The sequence below is a fragment of the Lactuca saligna genome, chromosome 3 (genome assembly GCF_052625555.1).
Source record: "Lactuca saligna cultivar CGN05327 chromosome 3, ASM5262555v1, whole genome shotgun sequence".
NCBI lineage: Eukaryota > Viridiplantae > Streptophyta > Magnoliopsida > Asterales > Asteraceae > Lactuca > Lactuca saligna.
Window position 1 is genome coordinate 229,423,114 of NC_136419.1, and position 22,201 is coordinate 229,445,314.

The window sequence follows — 22,201 nt, forward strand, 5'->3', positions numbered from 1 at the left end:
TATCTTTACGTGTACATAAGCATCCAAGAAGATAATAAGGTTCAAAAAGCATGATAAAGGCTCGATCTAGGGTTCTCATACAAAGCAACTTCAAAAAGGCAATAGATCTGGGCTCTACAACTCCCAAATGAACAGATCTAAGGATATCTCGACCTATTAAGGCATCCAATCAACTATAAGGTTGGAAAAATACATCAAACTAACCCTAGAAATGTTCTAATGGAGATTTTAAGCATAAAACAGGAGGATTCCGAGAAATACCTCAAAGAACTCTGATTTTAACCTTGGATCTTTGCTCTACACCTCTTCTCTTTGTTCCTTTCTTCTTCTTCTTCTTCAAGCCTTCAAGAATCCACACAAAGACACTTCAATCAATCAAGGGATGGGTTTAGGGTTTCTCACAGCTCTCTGAGGTGAAGGAGGCGAGTTTGGGGCTGATAAGGTGGTTTAAATAGGGTGCAAACCCGGAGATTTAGGGTTTCAACCTGGCAGGCCGACTCGCCGAGTCCCGAATATGGACTCGCCGAGTCGCCGATCTATAAGCTGATCAACAACGCGACCCTACTCGACGAGTCGGGACATAGACTCGCCGAGTTCCTCTACAAACTTCAAAAATAAATACTAAAAACAACATACCAGAGACGGGTCGTTACATCAAGCCATCCGCAAACTAATGGACATACCGAGGTTAAAAATCGCACTCTTGGCTCATTATTACGTGCCCTTATTACCACCAACCTGAAACAGTGGGACAAGTTACTCCCTCGGGCTGAATTTGCTTACAATCGGGCCCCGAATAAAACAACTGGAATCAGTCCTTGTATGGTCGTGTATGGTTTGAATCCTTCCACCCCACTGGATTTGACAGTCCTTGATACGACTTCCAAATTCAGTCAGCAGGCCAGTGATTTGGCAACTGATATTAAATCCATCCATCAACAGGTGCACAATCGAATCACTAGAAATAACGAGCTTCTCAAGTATCGTCGTGACAAAGGCCGCAAACACATCTTGTTTCAACCGGGTGATCTTGTATGGATACATTTACGCAAGGAAAGGTTTCCATCAAAATGCCGCTCTAAACTGAGTCCTCGATCTGACGGACCCTTCAAGGTCCTTGCCAAAGTCAATGACAACGCATATCAGATTTATCTTCCAAGTACTTATGGCCTTGCTGCTACTTTTAATGTAGCCGACCTACAACCTTACTTTGATCCTGATGAGCCAATTCCATGTTTGAGGACAAACTTTTCTGCAGAGGGAGAGGATGATAGGAAGGCTCCAACCATTGACCCAACACCGCCAGGCTCAAATTAGAAGTGGATCAATTTGATTCAGTTACAAGCTACTATTTTTAATTCCAAGCATGTTTTAATTTTATGTCTTTATTAATTAATTTGAACTTATCAGAACAGTTAGTTGGTTCTCCACTTAAAATAGGATCATGGGAACTGGTAGAGTGGCGGTTATTTGTTTTCACGTTATGTACTGGAAATTGAGAATGAAAAGTCAGTTTTTTTTGGTTTCTCAAAGTTTGTATTATTCTGTGATACTTCAGAATAATTTTGTGTCCCTATTATTCTAATTTCTTAACAGGTAAATTAGAAGGTGAACTTGGACAACTAACTCTTAGTTTCGTGGTGAGTCTGTATCAAAAACCAAGGTTAGATTTCCACCTGTTTATTGGTTTATTTCAAGGGTATAACGGTCCTGATCTAGCAATAGTGCTATTAATACTTGCATCATCTTTACAAAAAATAGCAACATACTTACATTTTTTTAACAAATAATATCAGCAAATAACCAAAAAAAAGGTCTTCTCAGTAACTTCAATTGGATAACAAATCAACATATTTTGATACACAACGTACGCAGGTGCCAATGTTTGAAATAATGGACGAAAGATTGTTGGATGTAATGTGTGACTGTTCAAAACCGGTTCTATACACAGAAAACAGTTGCATAGTTCGTGAGGGAGATCCAGTGGATGACATCTTGTTTGTGATGCATGGGGAGTTGTTGACAATGACAACAAATGGTGGGAGAAGTGGTTTTTTTAATTCAAGTTATTTAAAAGCTGGTGATTTTTGTGGAGATGAATTGCTGATGTGGGCTTTGGATCCTAATTTGTCTTCAACTCTTCTCATTTCAACAAGAACTGCTAAACCGCTTACAGATGTTGAAGGTTTTGCTTTGAAGGTTGAACATCTTAGATTTGTTGCTTCACAATTTAGGCGTTTGCATAGCAGGCACTTCCAACATACTTTCAGGTAATAACAACCAACCTATTTTCTTGCTATATAAAAAATGTTGATAAATAGTAGCAACCTACTTTCTTTTTTTGTGAATAAGGTAATTTTTAACGTGTTACGTGTTAAGTTAATCTATTTTAAGGGAAAATGTCACTAAATACTAACCAAGTTTCACAATTGTGTTATTAAATAAGTTGTAATTATTTAAAAGAATATTCAACTATTATATGTTTTATTGTTTATAATGCTATAGAATATTCCATCGTATTTATTAATAAACCTTGATATGAATCTCTATACTAATAAAAGAGTAGTTATTTTGTTATGTGTCACTATATTAGACCTCTTAATTAATATGATGATATTTGTCAATCTATTAATTCTTCATTTTAAATTTATTATACCTCCTAATTAATATTAATGTGATGTTATTTGTTAATATATTTATTCTCCGTTTTAAATTTTAGATGTTATATTATTGTTTTCATTAATTCACAAATAAAAAATATCTAATATATATTAAAGATTAATTTATATATTTATTTGAATCAACGATTATAATTTCACATAACTAATAAAATATCTCGTAATTAATAATTTATTTAAAATAATTAATTAATAAATTTGAGGTTTTTACTATAAAAGTTTAATTAATTTTGTAACCGTGATTTCAATGGGATATAAACTAGTCTCCTATCTCCCTATACTAATAAAAGAATAGTTCTTTTAGCATGTGTCATCATGTTAGGCATTGTAATTAATATCATGACACTTGTCAATCTATTGGTACGGGTAATTAATATCATGACACTTGTCAATTTATTAATTCTCCATTTCAAATTTCAAAATTTAAATCATATTTTAATTACATTAAATTAATAATATTAGAATAAAAATAAAATAAAATTTATACCAATTATAATAAAATAAAATTTATACAAATTATAAGATGATATATTTTTAGTATTTATTTGAACCAACGATTATAATTTTATATATTACTAAAAAAATATCTTTTAATTAATAAGTTATTTAAAATTATTAATTAATAGTTTTTAGTTTTTACTTAGAAAGTTTAATTAATTTTTTAACCGTGTTTCCCACGGGTTATAAACTAGTATACTATATACAGGTACTACTCACAACAATGGAAGACATGGGGAGCTTGTTTTTACTCACAACAATGGAAGACATGGGGAGCTTGTTTTATACAGGTGGCATGGCGTAGACACTGTAGAAGGAAGCAAGAGGTGGCGTTGCGGGAGGAAGAAAAATGACTGCTGGAAGCATTGGCAAAAGGTGGTGAAACCGCCTCCCCAAGTTTTGGAGCCGCCATTTATGCGTCTAGGTTTGCCGCCAATATTTTACATAGTTTAAGGAGGAACCATTCACATGGGACAAAATTATTGCCGCCTGTGGTTCCCATAGAAGCCGGTGGAACCCGATTTTAGTGATGATCATCTTGAATAAGGTGCTATACATAATACATGTTTCTTTTATACAGAGATTTTTAGAAGATTATCTTGTTGTAATTTATGAACAAGTCTAGATTTGGATTCATTTTATTTGAGCAAAGGGCTTCTGTATGAAGTGTTGTATAAATAAAGATATGTTTCTTTTTTAAACTGAAAATGATCAATTTACCCTTACAATCAAACAACAATTTTTCACGTATATAGGCATGTATAACGATCTACATTCAGACTTAACTCACTATGGACATTCTTGGAAGGTTTGTAAATTATGAAAAAGTCTTATGAGTTTGTACACAGATTTTGATTCCTTTGAGGCTAATGATTATTTGACATACATTCCAACAAACAACTTTAACTCAAAAAGAAATAACCACGGATTAAATGCTTGATCCATAATACTCATTATAATAATTTAGGATATACATATATAAAATGTATGAAATACTACAACACACTTTGATAGCAATCAAAGAACAAACTACTTCAAAGTTTGAAGTAGAAATATAAACTGATTGGTAGTAGCTGAAAATAATCATTTGGATCCTCATAGAAAATATATTGTTTATTTATATTATATTAGAGGCATCTGAAAATATCTTGATTATCAGCTGCTTTTATACATACCATCCACCACATTCTGCAAAATGGTTTCAATAAATTATTATATGATAAAAAAAAAAAAAAATCCATGATTATTTGAATACTAAAGGAAAGAAACCAGGTAATTAGTTACCTGGTAGTATTTAAGAAATTGGGCTCTCTTCTTTTTGAAGGTTGGAGTTAGCAGATCACGATCCATGTCAAATGGTACAGGATCAAGATGAACAGCTTTCACAAATTCAAAACCTTTCAACTGCCATCAAAATTCAGAATTAGTTATTATAATTTATAGAGTAAATTACAATTTTGGTCCTAACAAGTTTTCGCCTGCAACTTTGGTCCTTATTTGAGAGCTTCTTGTAACGTTTTTGGTCCCTGTTCCAAGTAAAATGACTATTTTTTGGGACCTTGAACACAGCTGATTTTTGCAAATTTGGTCCCAAAATATAGTCATTTGATTTTTAACACGGACAAAAATTGCAAGTGAAAGCTTTTTGGGACCAAAAATGTGATTTACACTTTCATAAATTATACATATATATAAATAAATAAATAAATAAAGATAAACCTTTTTCTGTTTAGCAATGTTTGTTAGCTCTCCAAGAATATAAGCATTTGTTTTGGGGTTTTCACAAATGGTACAGAAATCACCATCCACCCCGTTTTCCACTGCCCATTGTTCAAGTGATTCTTTGTTTGGGTTCACAACCGCAACAAGGAAAGATTCAAAGCTGTTTCCATATACCCATACCTGAAACATGTAAAATCACCATTTTGCCCTTCAATGACCATAACACGGTGAAAGAGCAACATAATTAACAAAAAAAAAAAAAAACATATATAAAGAATATTTACCGAATCAATGCTGGGAACAAGGGAGAATATGCTTTCTAGATTCTCGACGGAGACATACTCGCCTTGTGAAAGCTTAAAAATATTCTTTTTTCGGTCAATGATTTTCATGCTTCCATCCGGTTGCCACTCCCCAATATCCCCTAAAACCTTTAATTTTAGTCTTTTTTTTTTCTTTCAAGAAAATAGTTTTGGTATATACAAAAACAAAAGACTATTTTTTGGTAAATAACGTGTCTCTAGTCTAGATCTTTTCAGCCACTTGCCCCTTATGTGGGGTCTACATGTGTGGCTTGTAAATTAATTTTTAGGTTCAACAAAATAATTGAGTTTAATGACCACTTTTGAAAAAGTATTTGGCATTACTTAAATGCAAAAGCTGACAATGGAAGAATTACAAAAATACCTGTGTGGAACCATCCATCCACAAGAACTTCTTTGGTGAGGTCTTGACGTTTATAGTATCCGGAGAATAATGAATTTCCACGTAATAATATTTCTCCACGTGGAGGTGTAGTGGGCCCCATCCCCAGAGCATCGTATCCCATTTCAGGAACTGAAACCAAACATACATCCACATTTGGTAATGGTGGGCCCACAGTCCCACTCATTGATAGTTCATTTGGTTGTGCAACAAATGATCCCGCACACGTTTCTGTTAAACCTATAAAAACAAAAAAAAATCCAACATATGTATTTAATAATTAATTAATTAATCATTTTAAATGACTACTTCCAAAAGACAATATATTTACTTTGTACAAGGACCAAAAATGTAGTTTTTAGTTTTTACTTTTGTAATAAATTTATTTTATACCGTATCCTTGAAGAACATGAGCACATGTGACCACTCTTAAGAAGGTTTCCACAGAAGGAGAAAGAGGTGCTGCTCCAGACAAGATAAGTCGCATTTTTCCTCCTAGACCTTCTTTCACCTATTTTTTTTTTTAAACATAAATTAAATGATTAAAATACCATCTACATATCTAATGATTACAAAAAAAAAAAAAACAACAACTACATGCATTACCTTACTAAAAATAATCTTGTCAAACCTTGGTGCTGCCTCTTCATGTTTGTACCCTCTAATCATGTTATGCAGTTTGCTGCAGATATAAAAGTCAACTTTTTTAATATGCAACTTTTTGTATACATATGAATGAAAAAAACTATCTATATATAACAAAAAACTCACTATGTATATGCAATGTTAAATAAAGTATGCTTGAGAAAACCGCCTGAAGAAATTTTGTCCAGCAACCCTGAATAGATTCTGTCTAGCACACGTGGCACAGCACAGAACACTGTTGGCTTTAGCTCTTTCACATCGTCTATCAATAATTTTATGTCCTGAAATTCAGTATCAAAAGAATTCTTACATCACAATATATATACATGCAATGCATGTGAGTGTGAGTGTATATACACAGTTACAGTTACACACACATACGTATATATCTATAAATGATGTTATATATGACCATTGAAACTTTTCCCATCTACCCTTTTGACCATTAAGGCTTTTACTGGTTCGAGCATGTTTTATAGGTTTTCTGTCTACGTGGCGTCCATGTGGCAGAGACATACGATACCATGTATGTGCCACGTGGCACATAGGATGCCATGTAGGGAAAAAAACATACAAAGCATGCTACAGTATGTTACAACGATAAAATGAATACAAAACATCAAGTTAAGTTCTAAAAACCTTTAATGATCAAAAGGTGAATGGAAAATAAATAAATAAAACTTTAATGGTCTATATGACATAAACATACATACATATATATATATATATATATATATATATACACACACACACACACACATATTACAAAATTTTTTAATGTGATTATGACTTACCCCACGCCAAAATCCTATTGAGGCACCAGTGGAAATGAATAATTCTTCAATGACTCGATCGAATATATGGGCAAGAGGTAGATACGAAAAAAATACATCGCTCACTTGGAACTGATAAAAACCAGAAGAAGAAAAAAAAATTAAAAGACAGTGGGATTAAATTAAAAAGGATAAGAAAATGTGATGTAATAAAATAGATGTAATTTAGGCTGTGTGTTGATTAATATTTAATAGTAACCTCTTCACTCATGCTGTCAAGGTGGTGATTTACTCCAGACAACATTGAAAGAATGCTTTCATTGGTTAACATGACTCCTTTTGGTTCACCAGTAGTTCCACTTGTATACATGATTGTACAGATGTCACTTCTAGTCTTCAATGGCAGCTCAACTCTGTCTTCAACTTCCTTTGACTATTAATCAACCAACCACATTATTCATATACAGATTATTATAATTATAATAATAAAAAAAACAAACAAATTTACACAATATAATGAGTTAAGAATATCAGATCTGCTTACCAGATGTAAAAATTCTTCCCAAGAATAAATTTCCAAACCACATTTTTCAGCAACTAACTTCTGCTCAGTTGTGATTGTGCTAAAGCTAACAAGAGCTGTAAAATAAGACAAAACATATTAACTCATGAGAGGGTTATTTATATTTATATATTTATTATGAGAAAAGCAGATAAATAAAACTTACTTTTCAAGTACTTCTCAGTATCAGGAAAAGTTTTTAACACCTATAAACAGTGAGAACGTTTTTGTAAGTGACAACATATAAGCATGACCAGAATAGTATATAACAATTAAGCATCATAATTTTTTCTTAATGACCGATGTAGAATTACTTACCTCAGAAATTTTAGTTGCTTCTGCAAATATAATTGAGACTTCTGCATGACATATGATGTATTTCACTGCACCAGCACCTGAAAAAATGTTGCTTGTTTACTTGTTATGTAATCAATTTATTAAAAAAGATCTTTACAAAATAAAACTGGAACAAAATGTATTACCTAAAGTGTCATATAAAGGAACACAATGAAGGCCATGAGCATTGCAGGCCTACAGAAGATTTAATGCAATTAGTTGAATATCCTTGCAGCATATAAAACTTCAAAATTATAGAACGTAATTTGGATTATAATAAAGCTTTTAGTTTTTAAAACAAAAAAGTGAAGGCCAATGAAAAGAACATATGTATGTATGTATATAGATCTGAATCATCAAAAGTTACCTGCATGCTTACAACCCAATTAGTGCAATTTATCCCATATATTCCACATCGTGCCCCCTGAACATGAGCAACTGTAAAGGTAAGCCTTTCTATACTATGACAAGTGAATAAAAGCAAGTAAACTGTAATATATATTAGAAAAAAAAATCCTCACTTTCTTAATTCCACGACTATATATAGATTCTCCAACATTCAGTACAGTATCATATACTTCTTTGTAAGTTAACCAAACATATTTACCAGCCTGAACAAAATCAGAAACCACTCAATGAGATTCAGAGGAAAAAAAAACTACAGAAATCATAAAAAGGAACAAGATTATGTCTATAATTAAGCACCTTGCCATCAATAATCTCCCGCTGGCCAAGCATCTGGTTGTTAGGATATTTCTCCACCGATAAACTGTGTAAAAATAGAATATAACAGCTCAAATGACCATGAACGTTAAGTTCTTTGCAGTTCTTTTGTTAATTTTTAGAGCAAATCATATTAAGAACAGACAAATAACACCAGATTCCAGGTTCAAAAACCTAATCCTAATTTACAAAGAGCGATTATAGATAATCGCAAACACCTTTACGAATACAAAAAGCTACTAAATACCAATCTAAACCTATTTACAATGTTACAAGTTCAAAAAATTACGTTCTATCGTCAACGCCAAGTAGATTTTACACATCAGAAAAATCACAAATGCATCGATAATTGGACATTGCGAGCACGACAATGCATTTGATAACCGTGTTGTACATTTAAACATTTCATACCGTGATGTTTTTTTATAAAATTTAACAATACAGCAACATAGTAGATCAATCAGTTCATCTATTTGAAGACGAAATTATGTAGCATACATCAGACAACGCAATTACATTAGAAACACGGAGATTTATCCATGTTGCATCTATATAATCGAAAATTTTAAGCGCACAAAACTAGATACTTACACGACAGTTCCATGTTGAAATCAACACTCTGCAAAGTAGCATAGGCACTATGCATCCATCTCAGAAGAAACTAGAAAGACGTCCTAGAAGGAAAAATGATTGTAATAGCGGGAACTAAAACAGACTAGTAATGACTTTCAGCCGTTGGCCCATCGAATACATGTATATGGGCCTCAACCCAAAAGATATGAGCATAATACAGAATGCATAAATTGTTAAGGCTTTTACTTTATACTATTTATTATTTAATTTAATTTAGGTCAAATTCTGCAAAAAAAAAAAAAAAAAAAAATCATATAACCGTCCTAATTTTCCAAAAATTTTAGAAACATGTTATACGTTCTTGCGTCTAATTTTGCAAAAAAAAAAAAAAAAAAAAAAAAAAAAAAAAAAAAAAAACAATTTTAAGAAAATATAGTGGATTTATTAAAAATACTCAAAAAATCTTAACTAACCAATTTGAGTATGTATCTTTTAAAGAAAATTACAATAAATAAAATTACAGTTGCTTACTTAAGACTTTTTGAGTATTTGGACTTTTTAAAATATAAATTATGTGTTGACTTTAAATACATAGTTTTGTTTCTTTCTAAAGTAACTGAAAGTAACTGTTATTGGTGAAAATCAATTGTTTACCTTTTTTACCTTGTCTTAACCCTAAAAATCATATGAATTGCAGCCTCGCATGTTTATTATTTTCATCACCACCGGCGACATACATAATAATTTACTATTTTACTTCTTTCATGCTAAATATATAACCATCGTTTGTCAAACACTAATAAACAGTTTATCAAATTATTATGTTTTGGTAAACTAATTCAAACCTTTTTGTAAGACTTTATTTTGATAACGCTTAAAATAAGCAATTTGACAGAAAAATAAATAAATAAACACACACAAACACACAAACAAGTTAACAATCCCAAACACCCTTAAATCTTGGATTAAATCCTTGAGAACAAAATACAATGAATCCTGGATGTTATGTTTATAATGGTTAAAATAAAATTTTTGAATATTAATAAATCGGATATAACTAATTACTATAACAAAAGAACAATATTTATAACATGAAAATACAAAAATTAAAAGGAAGAATGAGAAGAAGAGGAGAGTTGGACCTACCGGAAAACATCCCAACAACTATTGACACCGTCCTTGAGTGGCCGGAATCCATCTTTTGCCAGCACATTCCGGTACACCGGACCAACAGACGGCCTGCCACCTTTTGCTTCTTTTGCTTTTTCAATCTCTACCACGTATTTCTTCATGGCCATTTTGTGTTTTTTCTTATTTCTTTTGTGAGAAATGAATGAAGAAAGAGTAGCTATAAGCCTATAAATAATAACGAAATTTAAAAATGGGCTTTCAAAGAGTTTCACGAAATTGTGTATGTGGGTGGCCTAACAAATTGTTTATAGTACGAAGATCAAACCCTCAAAGACAATTTACAGTTGCAGGTGGCCACCACAAAATAAATGGTCAACTAGTTGGTCAACAAGAAAAACAATTTTTTTTGTTTTAATTACATTTAATGTCTTGTTAATTCTAATTAATGCAAATTTGATTTGCTTCTAAATGCATTGACTGGTTGATTAAGATGGTCAAATATGTTCTTTTTTATTGAATGTAAATAAGGTAGATTGGTACGGTAATTTTTCTATTTTTTCGTGTAAATGATTGTTTTTATTTGGCAATTATTTAATTGGAAGTAACATATTGAGAAATAATAAATTGACATTGAATGTTTTTTTTTCCATTGTGTTTAACAATGTGAAAAGCATTGTTACATCATATTCTATTTTCGAATGAGATGACTCCTATAAAAATAAAAGCGTACATCATGTATCAAAATAAGCATCTTGGAAATCATTTATGATAACATCCATAATATTGGCGGTAGAAAAAATTAGTTAAACAATTACAAGTTCATCTCATCTTCTTTTTAAATTTTAAAGTTTTTGTGACGTTTTTTTTTCATGAGATACAAGTATATATACCTAGCAGTTGCTAATTACACCGTTCATTTTTATATTTTATATTTTTTTATTTTCAAGATATACATATAGTTTACTTTTTTGATTAGGATGATGATGATCACTCGATGAGGTTTTGGCTCTAATTCTGGTACAGGTTCTGGCTCCGGCATCGAACCTATTGATGAGCGTCTGCATGAGTTCATTTCAGCTGAGGTTACTCGCGGTATCTTGGATGCTACCCATGTGTTGTTTGGTACCATCAAGGAGGAGATTTTGGAGCTGGTGGATGAGAGGCTCAGGACTTTTCGAGCCAAGATTGTTGCAGGTCAAATTGGAGCTCGAGCTCCTTCATTTCAGAAGTTTAAGGCTTTTGGAGCTCCTGAGTTCTTTAGGGCTAAGGACCCCATCGCTAGCCGTCGTTGGATCGCTGACATGGAGTATGCTCAACGGACGAACTTTTTCCCTGAAGGGGAAAATGTAGGATTTACATCTTACCTGCTGAGGGACAGAGCACAAGACTGGTGGGAGGAGGTTACTCGAGCCATTAGGACGGCGGCAGTGGTAGTGATGACCTAGGAGGATTTTGTTCAGAGATTCTAGAGGGAGTTTGCACCAACTATTGAGGTGCAGCAGCTGGCGAGGGTTCCAGGACCTTCACCAGACTACCGAGAATGTAGTGGAGATCACCGCCAAGTTCCAAAAGAGGCCTCTATTGGTTTCGCACTACGCTCTAGATGAGGAGATGAAGAAGATGAGGTATCATGACATATTGAGATATGACATCAGAGAGTTTGTGAGCTTTTAGGGGTGCAAGACCTTAAATGATATGATTGAGAGGGCCCGTGATTGGGATATCCAGTTGGAGCTTCAGTTGAAGCGCAAGCCGGAGCAGGTGCAGACTGACGTAGGTCAGGCCAAGAAGCCCAAGTGTAACGACCCAAAAATCAAGGGTAAAATTTTCATTCTTCATTATAGTCAATCATAGATGTTAATCATTCAAAAACATTGCTTAATTAAAACATTTATCAGAGTTACGTACCGAAATCACATAATACGGAAAATACGGGTGTGTGCATTGCGATCAAGTCGGGCCCTTCCTTTCTAAGCCAATGATACCTGAAACCATAAAGTAAATTGTAAGCACAACGCTTAGTGAGTTCACCAGAGCATAACCCACATAATCCACATAACTGAATATACCATATCAATCACATAGGTCATATCAATCACATAAGTCATATCAATCACATAAGCCATGCATGCAAACATATAAGGAAGTCGTGGAAACCCTCCAAGGTCTTACTCCATGTGCCATAGGAACCCCCTCATGGTCTTAGCCCACTGTCCCTTCATTGTCTTAACTATTTGTCATGGGAACCCTCACATAATCTTCACTAACTGTCATGGGAACCCCTACATGGTCTTAACTAATCAACATAAATGCCATACAACCCATATAGGCCATATATACATATATATATATATATATATATATATATATATATATATATATATATATATATATATATATATATAATGCCATGAAAACCCTCCATGGTCTTACACCGGATGTCATAGGAACCCCGACATGGTCTTAGCCCACTGCCATGAAACCCCCACATGGTCTTAGCCTAGAATGCCATGGGAACCCCTACATGGTCGTATACCCAACTGCCTTGGGAACACCCTGGGTCTTCCATGCAAGTATCACAAAGCTAACTAGCATACCAAATACCACACAATCAACTAGCATACCACAAATAACTAATTGCCATGGGAACCCCCGCATGGTCTTCACATAAACACATAATGTATCGATAGTACATACGCAATAATCATCACAGCTATATAAATGATCCGGCCTTGGTGCCTTCGACCCATTGGTTTGGTGAGGAGACTCACCTCACGCTGTTAAAGTCCCGCGGATAAAAATCTAGCAACTCGATGACAGATTCCCAAGCTGTCAACATCAAAACAACACCCAATTAACCATTTGGGTTTTAATACATAACCATAAATCCACACTTGGGGTAAAAGGACCATTTTACCCCTAAACTATCTTGGTCCAAGACCAAGGCCCAAACTCACACTCTAAAGGCCCAAAAACCAAATAATCAACCAAGGCTCAATATATGGCCCAATTTTCCAAATTGGGACCAATCCCATATGGGACTTATCCTAAGCCCATATTCTCCTCCAATACACTCCAGGTTACTCCAGCACCCACTGGGGAAAACTTGGTCAAGTGCAGCGGTCAAAGGTCAAAATCAACGCCAAAGCCAACGGTCCAGGTAACCCAACTCGTTGAGTTGGTCCTTCAACTCGCCGAGTCCACTCCAAGTCAGAATCGCGATATTGTGATCCAACTCGTCGAGTTTTCCTACAACTCGTCGATGTAACAACCCAAAAATTTACAAGAAATTTTAAACTTTTCAAAACCAATACGGGTAAATAAAATTCTTCAAACATCAACATAATTCTCAAATTGTTTGCAAAATGATTTCATACCAGAGTTCCCAGAAATCCCAAATCATAAAATGTGAGGATGTGTACGTTACGTCTTCGCCTTGCCATGGTCACCTGAAGTACCTGAAACCAAAAATCAATAAATGTAAGCTCGAAGGCTTAATGAGTTACCCCCAAAATACCAACATATAACATCCAGTAAAATAATAACAAACAGCATGTATAATGAGCCTTCAGCATGACTGGACCGCCTTGTAGGGCCTACAGCCTATCTGGACCGCTCTCGAGCCTTCGGCATGACCGGACCGCCTCGCAGGGCCTACAGCCTATCCGGACCACTCATAGGGCATTTGGAATGACTGGACCGCCTCGCAGGGCCTACAGCCTATCCGGACCGCCCCGGGTATGTTGGCCTTCAGCGCAAAGGGTAACCCGGAGAGTTGACTTTTGTTGACTTTTAGGGTTTGGTCAATGTTAGGGCCCTTGAGCCATGAGAGGGGTAAAATGGTCTTTTACTCTTTTAAGAGTGCTAAGAGAGGGTATAGTCTAGCCTTGAGAGTTGTATTGATTAGAGTGCTTATTCCATGTGATTAGGCGGAGGCTAGACTAGATTTTACCAAGTTCGAGATTACCGAGTTACCCAAGGTGAGTCTTCTCACTATACTTATCTAGAGTGGTAATTATAGCTATATGACAGAGTATCTTGTATGTTATTTATGTGATTGTGATTCACTGCATTATTTCTATGTGATTCATGTCGTGTAAGTTCTAGAGTTCACAGAGTTAGGACCAGAGGGTCCACAAAGTTAGGGTCGGAGGGTCCACAAAGTTATAGCCTCGAGTGGCTATTATGTGTTATATGTGGTATTTTGGGGAACTCACTAAGCTTTTATGCTTACATTGTTATGTTATGTGCTTCAGGTACCAGTGAGGATCGCGGGAAGGCGTCGGCATGATCAGTACACACATGAGGAGTTTTTATACATTATGATATTGGGTTGTGTTTCTATGGTTGATATGTGATACAATGACATTTTTATAATATTTATGAATGAAAGTATATTTTGGAAATGTGACTTTTTTTTTTGAAAATTTAGGTTGTTACACTAAAGCCCCGGAGCGCCTGACGGCTCCGAAAAGAAGAGCCCTCGGCTCAGAAACTCTGCTTCGGCAGAGCCCGGTTTTCGAGAAAACCCGCTGTTTCATCAAGGGATAATTGTTTTAAGAGTAATGAAGTGTTTTCCGAGTGCTGACTCACCACCTTACCAGGTAAGTGCATAGTTACTTTCATGTTACACATAAATATGAAGTATTTTATATAAATAACGTGCTATGTGTGCTTACTATCTGAATACTTGTTGTCTATGTTGGATGAATGATTTTATACATGTACTAAAATGATTTAAATTGTATATGTATTTTATATCTACAAATATGTTGGGTATGACATGGGTAGAAGAATAATTAGAGATAAAAGATGATGTGAGTAAACATTGGCAGTTATAGACTTAGTGCCTAATAAATAACGTCGGCAACTATGGACTTAGTGTCTATTGGACAAACACTGGTAGCTATGGACTTAGTACCTATTAGGTAAACACGAGTGGCTATGGACTTGGTACCTGTTAGGTGTTGGTAGCTATGGACTTAGTACCTGGCAACTATGGACTTAGTGCCTGTTAGATAAACATTGGTAGCTATGGACTTAGTACCTACACTGGTAGGTATGGATTTAGTACCTGATAAATGAACTTTAGCAGCTATGGATTTAGTGCATTGGTAGCTATGGAATTAGTGTATGTCTTATAAACCCTGGAAGCAAGGGACTTCGAAATGAACGAATGCAGGATAGATGACTCTTAGGGTAGACCCTTAAGAGTAAGGAAGATAATCGGGATGAGTAATTGGGTTGATTGTTTGATGTTTAAACATAATAATTATATTATTGTGGGTTGAAAACCCTATGTACTCACCAGGTTTCCCAACCTGACCCACTCAGTGTATTTATATCACAGATGTTGATATGAAGTCACATTACACTGAGAGATTAAAGAGATATAAATCACTATTGATAATGAATGTAAGTTCTGTTTATGCTTATGTTTCTGTATTGACGATAACATCCCAAATGTTTTAAAATGAATAAAAATACTTTTCTTTGGAAATTCCTTGATAACGTATTTATCATGTTTTACTAGGAACAAATTTCGCAACATTTTTATTAAAAGAGGTACTTTGATTTTAATAAAGCATAAACAAAAATCGGTCTTTTATGGCCGTGAAAATGGGGATGTCACAGCTGTTAATATCAATTATTAATTAGAGATGATTGTGATATGTGATAGGCGGATTCTAGATCGTCAGTCTGAGTGCGAGACATATGTAACGCCCGCAGATCCGGGCTAGTTAATTTAGAGATAATGAGCGTCAAAAATGAGTTTTTAATGGAAGATTATTTAGAATGATTAATCTTAACCAAGTTTTAGAATACGTCTCAAGGATTTCGTACATATAAAGAACGCCGAAATCCGAGTTATAACGAAGAAGTTATGGCCTGTCGAAGTTTTACAGCAAAACCGGCACAACACCCGGAGACGTAAATAGTGAATTTTTGATAAAGTACTTTTTAGCCTTAGTGATCTAAACAAAATTTGTAGTATACATTAAACCTAGAACAAACAAAAAAAATAACTCCCAATTCTGACTTCATATGAGGAAGTTATGAATTTTCTAAGATTTGGCCTAGCAGTGCAATCCCCGAAACTCGAATTTTAGATCGAGCGGTTTTTGGCCTACGCGACCTAAATGAGAATTGAATATCTCATTAATAGGAACTCAATGGTAAAAATACAGACGGAAACAGAGTCTGTATGTAGAAGTTATGAATTTTACGCGGACATTTAACAGTATAATCTCCTCGTACTGTTAATTTTAAGATCGGTCGAGAATCAGCCGACGGAGTCAAAATGAAAGTTGTAGATCTTATTTTTACCTACGTGTGGATATAAATAACTTAAAAATGGAGCCCGTATGTGAAAGTTATGGATTTTAGAAGTCGGAAGTGTGTTGTGCGAAAATGGGTAACGTGGCACAATCTTGGCCATTGCTTTCTCCCCAAATCTTGCCACCAGATGGTGACATGTGGCACTAAGTTCAGCCATATTTCAACCTATAAATAGAACATATCTCACCCTCATTTTCTTCACACCTTTCTCATTCTTTCTTCTCTTTACTCTCTCTCTAGATACTCTCTCTAGCCCCGAAACCCCTCGAAAAGCCTAGGAAACCTCCCTAGCACGAGGCGGAAGCCCCAGAGTGCTCGACGGCTCCGAGAAGAAGAGATTTTCAGATTGGGAACGCTACTCCAAGCAAAGCCCGGTTTTCTATAAAACCCGCTGTAAGTGAGCTACGCCTACGCTATATTTAATATAGCTTTTATTTAATTATAATAACGTTATTAGGAACTTATAATAAGTATTTGGGTTATTATTATGGGTTATATAAGTATATTTTAACCATAGTTACACGGAAACGGGATCGTTCCGGTACGTGGAACGAAAACGGGACCGAGGATCGGTAATCTATAAAATTCGGTACGAGGGGGGTAGTCTTCTCCGGAACGCTATTTCGGTACGTGGAATGGTGTACCACGTAATGTAGTATGATGTATCATATATTACTAAAACATATAATAGTATAAATATAAAAAGTATACTAAATACCAAAAGATCAATACTTCAATTCATATTTCATACTTCAAAAGTTCAATACAAACGTAACATAATAACTTCAATACCAAAAGATCAATACCAAATAAAGCTAATATAACTTCAAAGTTCAAAACAAAGTAACTTCAATACCAAAAGATCCTTAAGTTTACTCTTTCCTTTGCCTTTTTCCATTCCCATCATCAGCTACTCTCTCAACATTTTCTAGATTTTCCCATTTTCATTTCTTCAAGTCTTGGACTTGACTCTTCCAAGTTAGTGCTTTCGGGATTTACATCCCACTTCTTGTGTGGCCCGGATGTGTAACATTCGGAGAATCTTGATTGGAGACGAATATTTGAATGTATAAACACCAACTTATCAGCCCTTTTGGAGTTCAATCGGTTTCTCTTGACATTATGTATGTAAGAGTACGTACTCCAGTTTCTCTCGGTTGATGAACTACTAATAGGTTGTGATAAAACTTTCTTTGCTATAACAGCAAGTTCGGGTGTTTTTGACCCGTAACTTGACCACCAATTGTAACGCTCCGTTTATTTAAATAAATTAATAAATATAAGTCTCGGACTAAGTTGTGAAGAATTTTAGAAGTCGGAGATTAAAATTGTCAGTTCCAGATTAGTCTTATAAGTATTTATGGAGGTAAGGACCACGTGGTAAATTATCGAGACTTAAGATGGATAGACTATGAGAAACAAGGGTTAGATGGTAATTTTGGACTTCATTGTAAAGAGTTTTGAAAGGTAGGGTTTAAAAGGTAAACAAATTAGGGTGGAGGGGTTGAAGTTGAATAATCTAATCATATGTTTGAAATAAGATACGGGATATACCCGTATCCCTTCCCCACGCCATTTCCTTCAACCCTAAAACTAGGAAACCCTTTCTTTGCTTCAGCCGCCACTCCCATTTCTCTACCTCCAGTCGCAGCCACCTCCCGTTCCCATCCTCCCTTCGCCACAACAATCCAATCGTTGCTAGGTGCCGCCTCATCGCTGTTGCTGGAAGCGATTGGGAAGCCGGAAAGTTGCTGAGAGAGAGACCGAGATCGTCGCAGTCGCCGCCCTTGGCCGCCAGATCCTTCTATCGCTACTCCTTCATCACCGAGGAACCACAACATTGCTGCTGTTGGGTTTTAGTCAGAGGCTAGGCGCATTTGTTGTCATCGTTCGTTGCTGTCGTTCGCAAATCAGTACACCCCGCCGATGCCTGCATAAGCCACCTGCCACCGTGAAATGGTGGTTGGGTTGGTGGTCTCGTGAAGCTGTGTGTGTGTTGCGATGTTGTGCACGAGTATTGGGATGGTTTAGAGCTACATAAACGTTTTCTGGCCGGAGATCCGAAGAAAACCCCACCGCCACCACCGTGAGGTGGTGGCTGCCACTCGCTACCGCCACCTGCGGCCTCAAGGTGGTTGCCACCTCCCGCCGCCACCGGCCGCCATGTCGGGTGGCGGTGTGCCTTGTCTCGATTGTGTTGATTCGTTTGGGGTGCTTGAAACCCTAGTGGGCCTTGTAAGCCCTAATGGGACCAATTAAGCTTAATGGACCCTAATTGACCCAAATAAAACCCTAATGGGCTTAATGATATTCTAGTGGGCTTAATAGGCCCAATAAAGCCCTAACGGACCTAAAAGCCCAACAAATTGATAAATGGGCTAATATTTGGATTGGAACACCATAATGCCAATAGAACCCTAATTTGTGGAAATTGCTTGGGACGCACACGAGAATTAATTATTAAATCTTAACCAATAATTAATAATCATTGGCAAACTAGCGTAGGGAATAATGGACTTAACGGATTAAGTCCTTAATGGGTTAAGAAAGAAACACTGAACCTTAATCATCATTTCATGTGAAAACTCTAAGTTGGGATTATGCGCTTGGACTTATCGAGACCCACATTTGGGCCATTGGAATGGAATTGTGTGATTAAGCCCAATCACACCATATGACTTATTTAAAAGAATGAGGGACTTAATGGATTAAGTCCTTAGAGGAATAATTCCTTAATGGGTTAAGTAGGAAACTTAACCCTAATCGACATTTTATGTGAAACCCTAACTTCACTTGGGTTTATTGTTGGGCCTTTCTGTTGGGCCTTAATAATTGGATTATTAATGGGCCTAGGGTAAGTCCCACGTAAGGGGTTGGGCCCAATTTGGAAAATTGGGCCATAGATGGACCATAGTTGGGCCTTAATGATTGTATGATGTTGGGCCTTAGAATAAGACCATGTATAGGCCTGGCCCCAATTTGGAAAATTGGGCCATATGTTGGGCTTTAATCCCTAGTTGACTTTGGGCCTATGGATTGGGCCTTGGGCTTGGGTAAGCCAAGCTAGGGGTAATGTAGTAATTATCCAAGCATGTATTTTTAGTTGTGTGTTAGAACCCAATTACTAATTGGGTGTTATTTGGTGTTGACAGTTCGGGAATCTGTCAGCCAGCAGCTGGGGTGGAGTCTGCGGGACTTCAGCAGTGTGGGATTGTGTCAACGGGACTTCAGCAGTGTGAGGTGACTTTCCTTCCAGTAGGGACGGGTCTAAGGCCACAATGCCGGCCCGTCCAGTTAGCAGTAGTTTCCGGACTTCGGTCTGATGTAGTAGCTAGTATGTTTGATGCCTTCGTGGCTCAAACAGGATTTATGCGCTATGTTTTATGTGTTATGTGTTATGTGTTCCGGGCTACGGCCCGATGTAGTATGCAGTATATGTGTTCATGCTAGTTGATATGCTATGCTATCTTCGGTCAGTTAGTTCCGGACTTCGGTCCGATGCAGGGGACAAGGTCCCAGTTAGTTCCGGACCTCGGTCCGATGCAGTTAGTTCCGGACCTCGGTCCGATGCAGTTAGTTCCGGACCTCGGTCCGATGCAGTTAGTTCCGGACCTCGGTCCGATGCAGTTAGTTCCGGACTTTGGTCCGATGCAGGGGACAAGGTCCCAATCAGTTCCGGACTTCGGTCCGATGCAGTTTCCGGGCTTCGTCCCGATGCAGTGGGCAAGGCCCAATATGTGTTTATATGTTATTGTATGGTATGTGGTAGTTTGGGGGAGCTCACTAAGCTTCGTGCTTACAGTTTCAGTTTTGGTTTCAGGTACTCAGTTTTCAAAAGAGGAGCTCGGGAAGATTGCAGTGCACACACCATTTGTTCAGCCTGGGATGTTTTTACTCTGATATATTTGACAGTTGTTATAATATTTTGAGATACATTGCTTATGATTTCTATATGAGGTTTATTGACTATGGTTTTATCATTAAATTAAACGAAATTTTCAGACTGTGTTTTTGGGATGTTACAAGTTGGTATCAGAGCCTTGGTTTGAGGGATTCGGGCACACTTTCGGGTGTGTCTGAACTCAAACTAAGGAAGTGGTATAAAGTTTTCTAGAAAAAAATCATGGTTACAAAACAATTTTGAGAAAAGAAAACAATTTTAGAAAAAGTATAAAGAAAAGAGTTTTAGAAAAAGCGAATAGAGTTTTGAAAAGAGAAAAGAGTGTGGTGCATGCAATTAGCCGAGCTCAAGTAAGTACTCCCAAATTACCCATACAAGTTTATGTTATGAATATCAGTTCCAGTTTCAGTAGAACACCATGCTAGAATAGGGCTAAGGATCTAGGAAGGATGCCTTATGTGCCTATTATATGTGTATCAGCTTTATGAGAATTGCATGCTAGTTAGGGCTAAGGATCTAGGAAGGATGCCTTATGTGCCTATTATATGTGTATCAGCTTTATGAGAATTGCATGCTAGTTAGGGCTAAGGATCTAGGGAGGATGCCTTATGTGTCTGTTATATGTGTACCAGCTTATTGAGAGATGCATGCTAGTACAAAGTAGCCAGTACGATAGCCAGAGTAGTATATGCTTTAGTATGTGTACTCAACGCCCGAATGCTGCTTGCTTTGTGCTCCTGGGAGTTCTAGTTGTCTTTCACTAACTAGTAAACGAATATGATAAGTTACATATTGCAAGGACTAAATAATTTCAGAAGGTTAGGTCTAACCCTATTTCGTAGCTCTTGTCTGAGTCCAACCGTTGTAGGGTAGGATCTCTCATTCGAAGAATTATCTAGTCTGAGTAATATGTAATAGTATTCGCGAGCTAGTTAGGGGAAGAAAGCAGGAACTTCTTATGCAGCTGATGGTGGGCGGTGAGTTAGTGGAGTCAGAGATTTCCCTAGGGCAAGCCTAGGATGAGATTAGCATGAGATTAGTAGTAGTAGTAGTAGAAGGGACTTGGTGGAGTCAAGGCAGTTCTTGAGGAAAGTACGGATAGATGTGGAAGGTAGTAGGGGCCCATACTACTGAAAGCAGAGGATCGGTACTCAAATCAAGGAAGGCTAAGATGAAACCAGAGAACTTGTAGTGTGTGAGATCCCTCGAGTTTGGATAAGTATCGTGATGTTAGGGATGGTATATTGCCAAGTATAGTGATGCTATGTGGTAGACCAGATGGTAGTTCTGGTATCGATGAGGGATCAGGCTCGGACTCTGGAGTCGGGCAGATTGATGATCAGATAAGAGAGTTCATATTTTGTGCAGTATCACTGACCAGACTCCTGTGATCCTCAGTGTGATCAAGGAGGGCATTATGGAGATTTGTGATGAGAGGCCGAGTGCATTCTGCACTGAGATAGCAGTCATGATAGAGACCCGTACGTTGATGTTTCGGGAATTCACGGTTTGTGAGGCTTCACATTGTCAGGGGGTTAGGGACCCCATTGTTAGTGGCAGATGGTTGGCAGATGTTGCCAACACATTTCGTACCAGATGTTGTCTCGAAAGGAGA

At 36.5% G+C, this 22,201-nt stretch overlaps 1 protein-coding gene and 1 pseudogene across 2 annotated transcripts; one reads left to right on the top strand and one right to left on the bottom strand.

The window, feature by feature from the left end:
* Positions 1 to 1,881: 1,881 nt before the first annotated feature.
* LOC145036423 (cyclic nucleotide-gated ion channel 1 pseudogene) lies at positions 1,882 to 3,703 on the top strand (annotated as a pseudogene).
* Positions 3,704 to 4,102: 399 nt separating this feature from the next.
* LOC145037899 (long chain acyl-CoA synthetase 4-like) lies at positions 4,103 to 10,627 on the bottom strand. Of its 2 annotated transcripts, none has more exons than XM_078986654.1 (18): positions 10,362 to 10,627; positions 8,625 to 8,688; positions 8,441 to 8,530; positions 8,287 to 8,343; positions 8,066 to 8,114; positions 7,902 to 7,978; positions 7,750 to 7,789; positions 7,566 to 7,660; positions 7,281 to 7,454; positions 7,043 to 7,153; positions 6,375 to 6,529; positions 6,210 to 6,285; positions 5,997 to 6,114; positions 5,586 to 5,843; positions 5,183 to 5,322; positions 4,896 to 5,078; positions 4,461 to 4,580; positions 4,103 to 4,364 (listed from the first exon to the last, which is right to left on the bottom strand). In XM_078986654.1, the coding sequence occupies exons 1-18, from the start codon at positions 10,511 to 10,513 to the stop codon at positions 4,332 to 4,334; spliced, it is 1,992 nt and encodes a 663-aa protein (XP_078842780.1). In that variant the 5' UTR covers positions 10,514 to 10,627; the 3' UTR covers positions 4,103 to 4,331. The 2 variants fall into 2 exon arrangements, with proteins under 2 accessions (XP_078842780.1, XP_078842781.1); XM_078986655.1 differs by lacking the exon at positions 10,362 to 10,627 and adding an exon at positions 9,234 to 9,321.
* Positions 10,628 to 22,201: the final 11,574 nt, after the last annotated feature.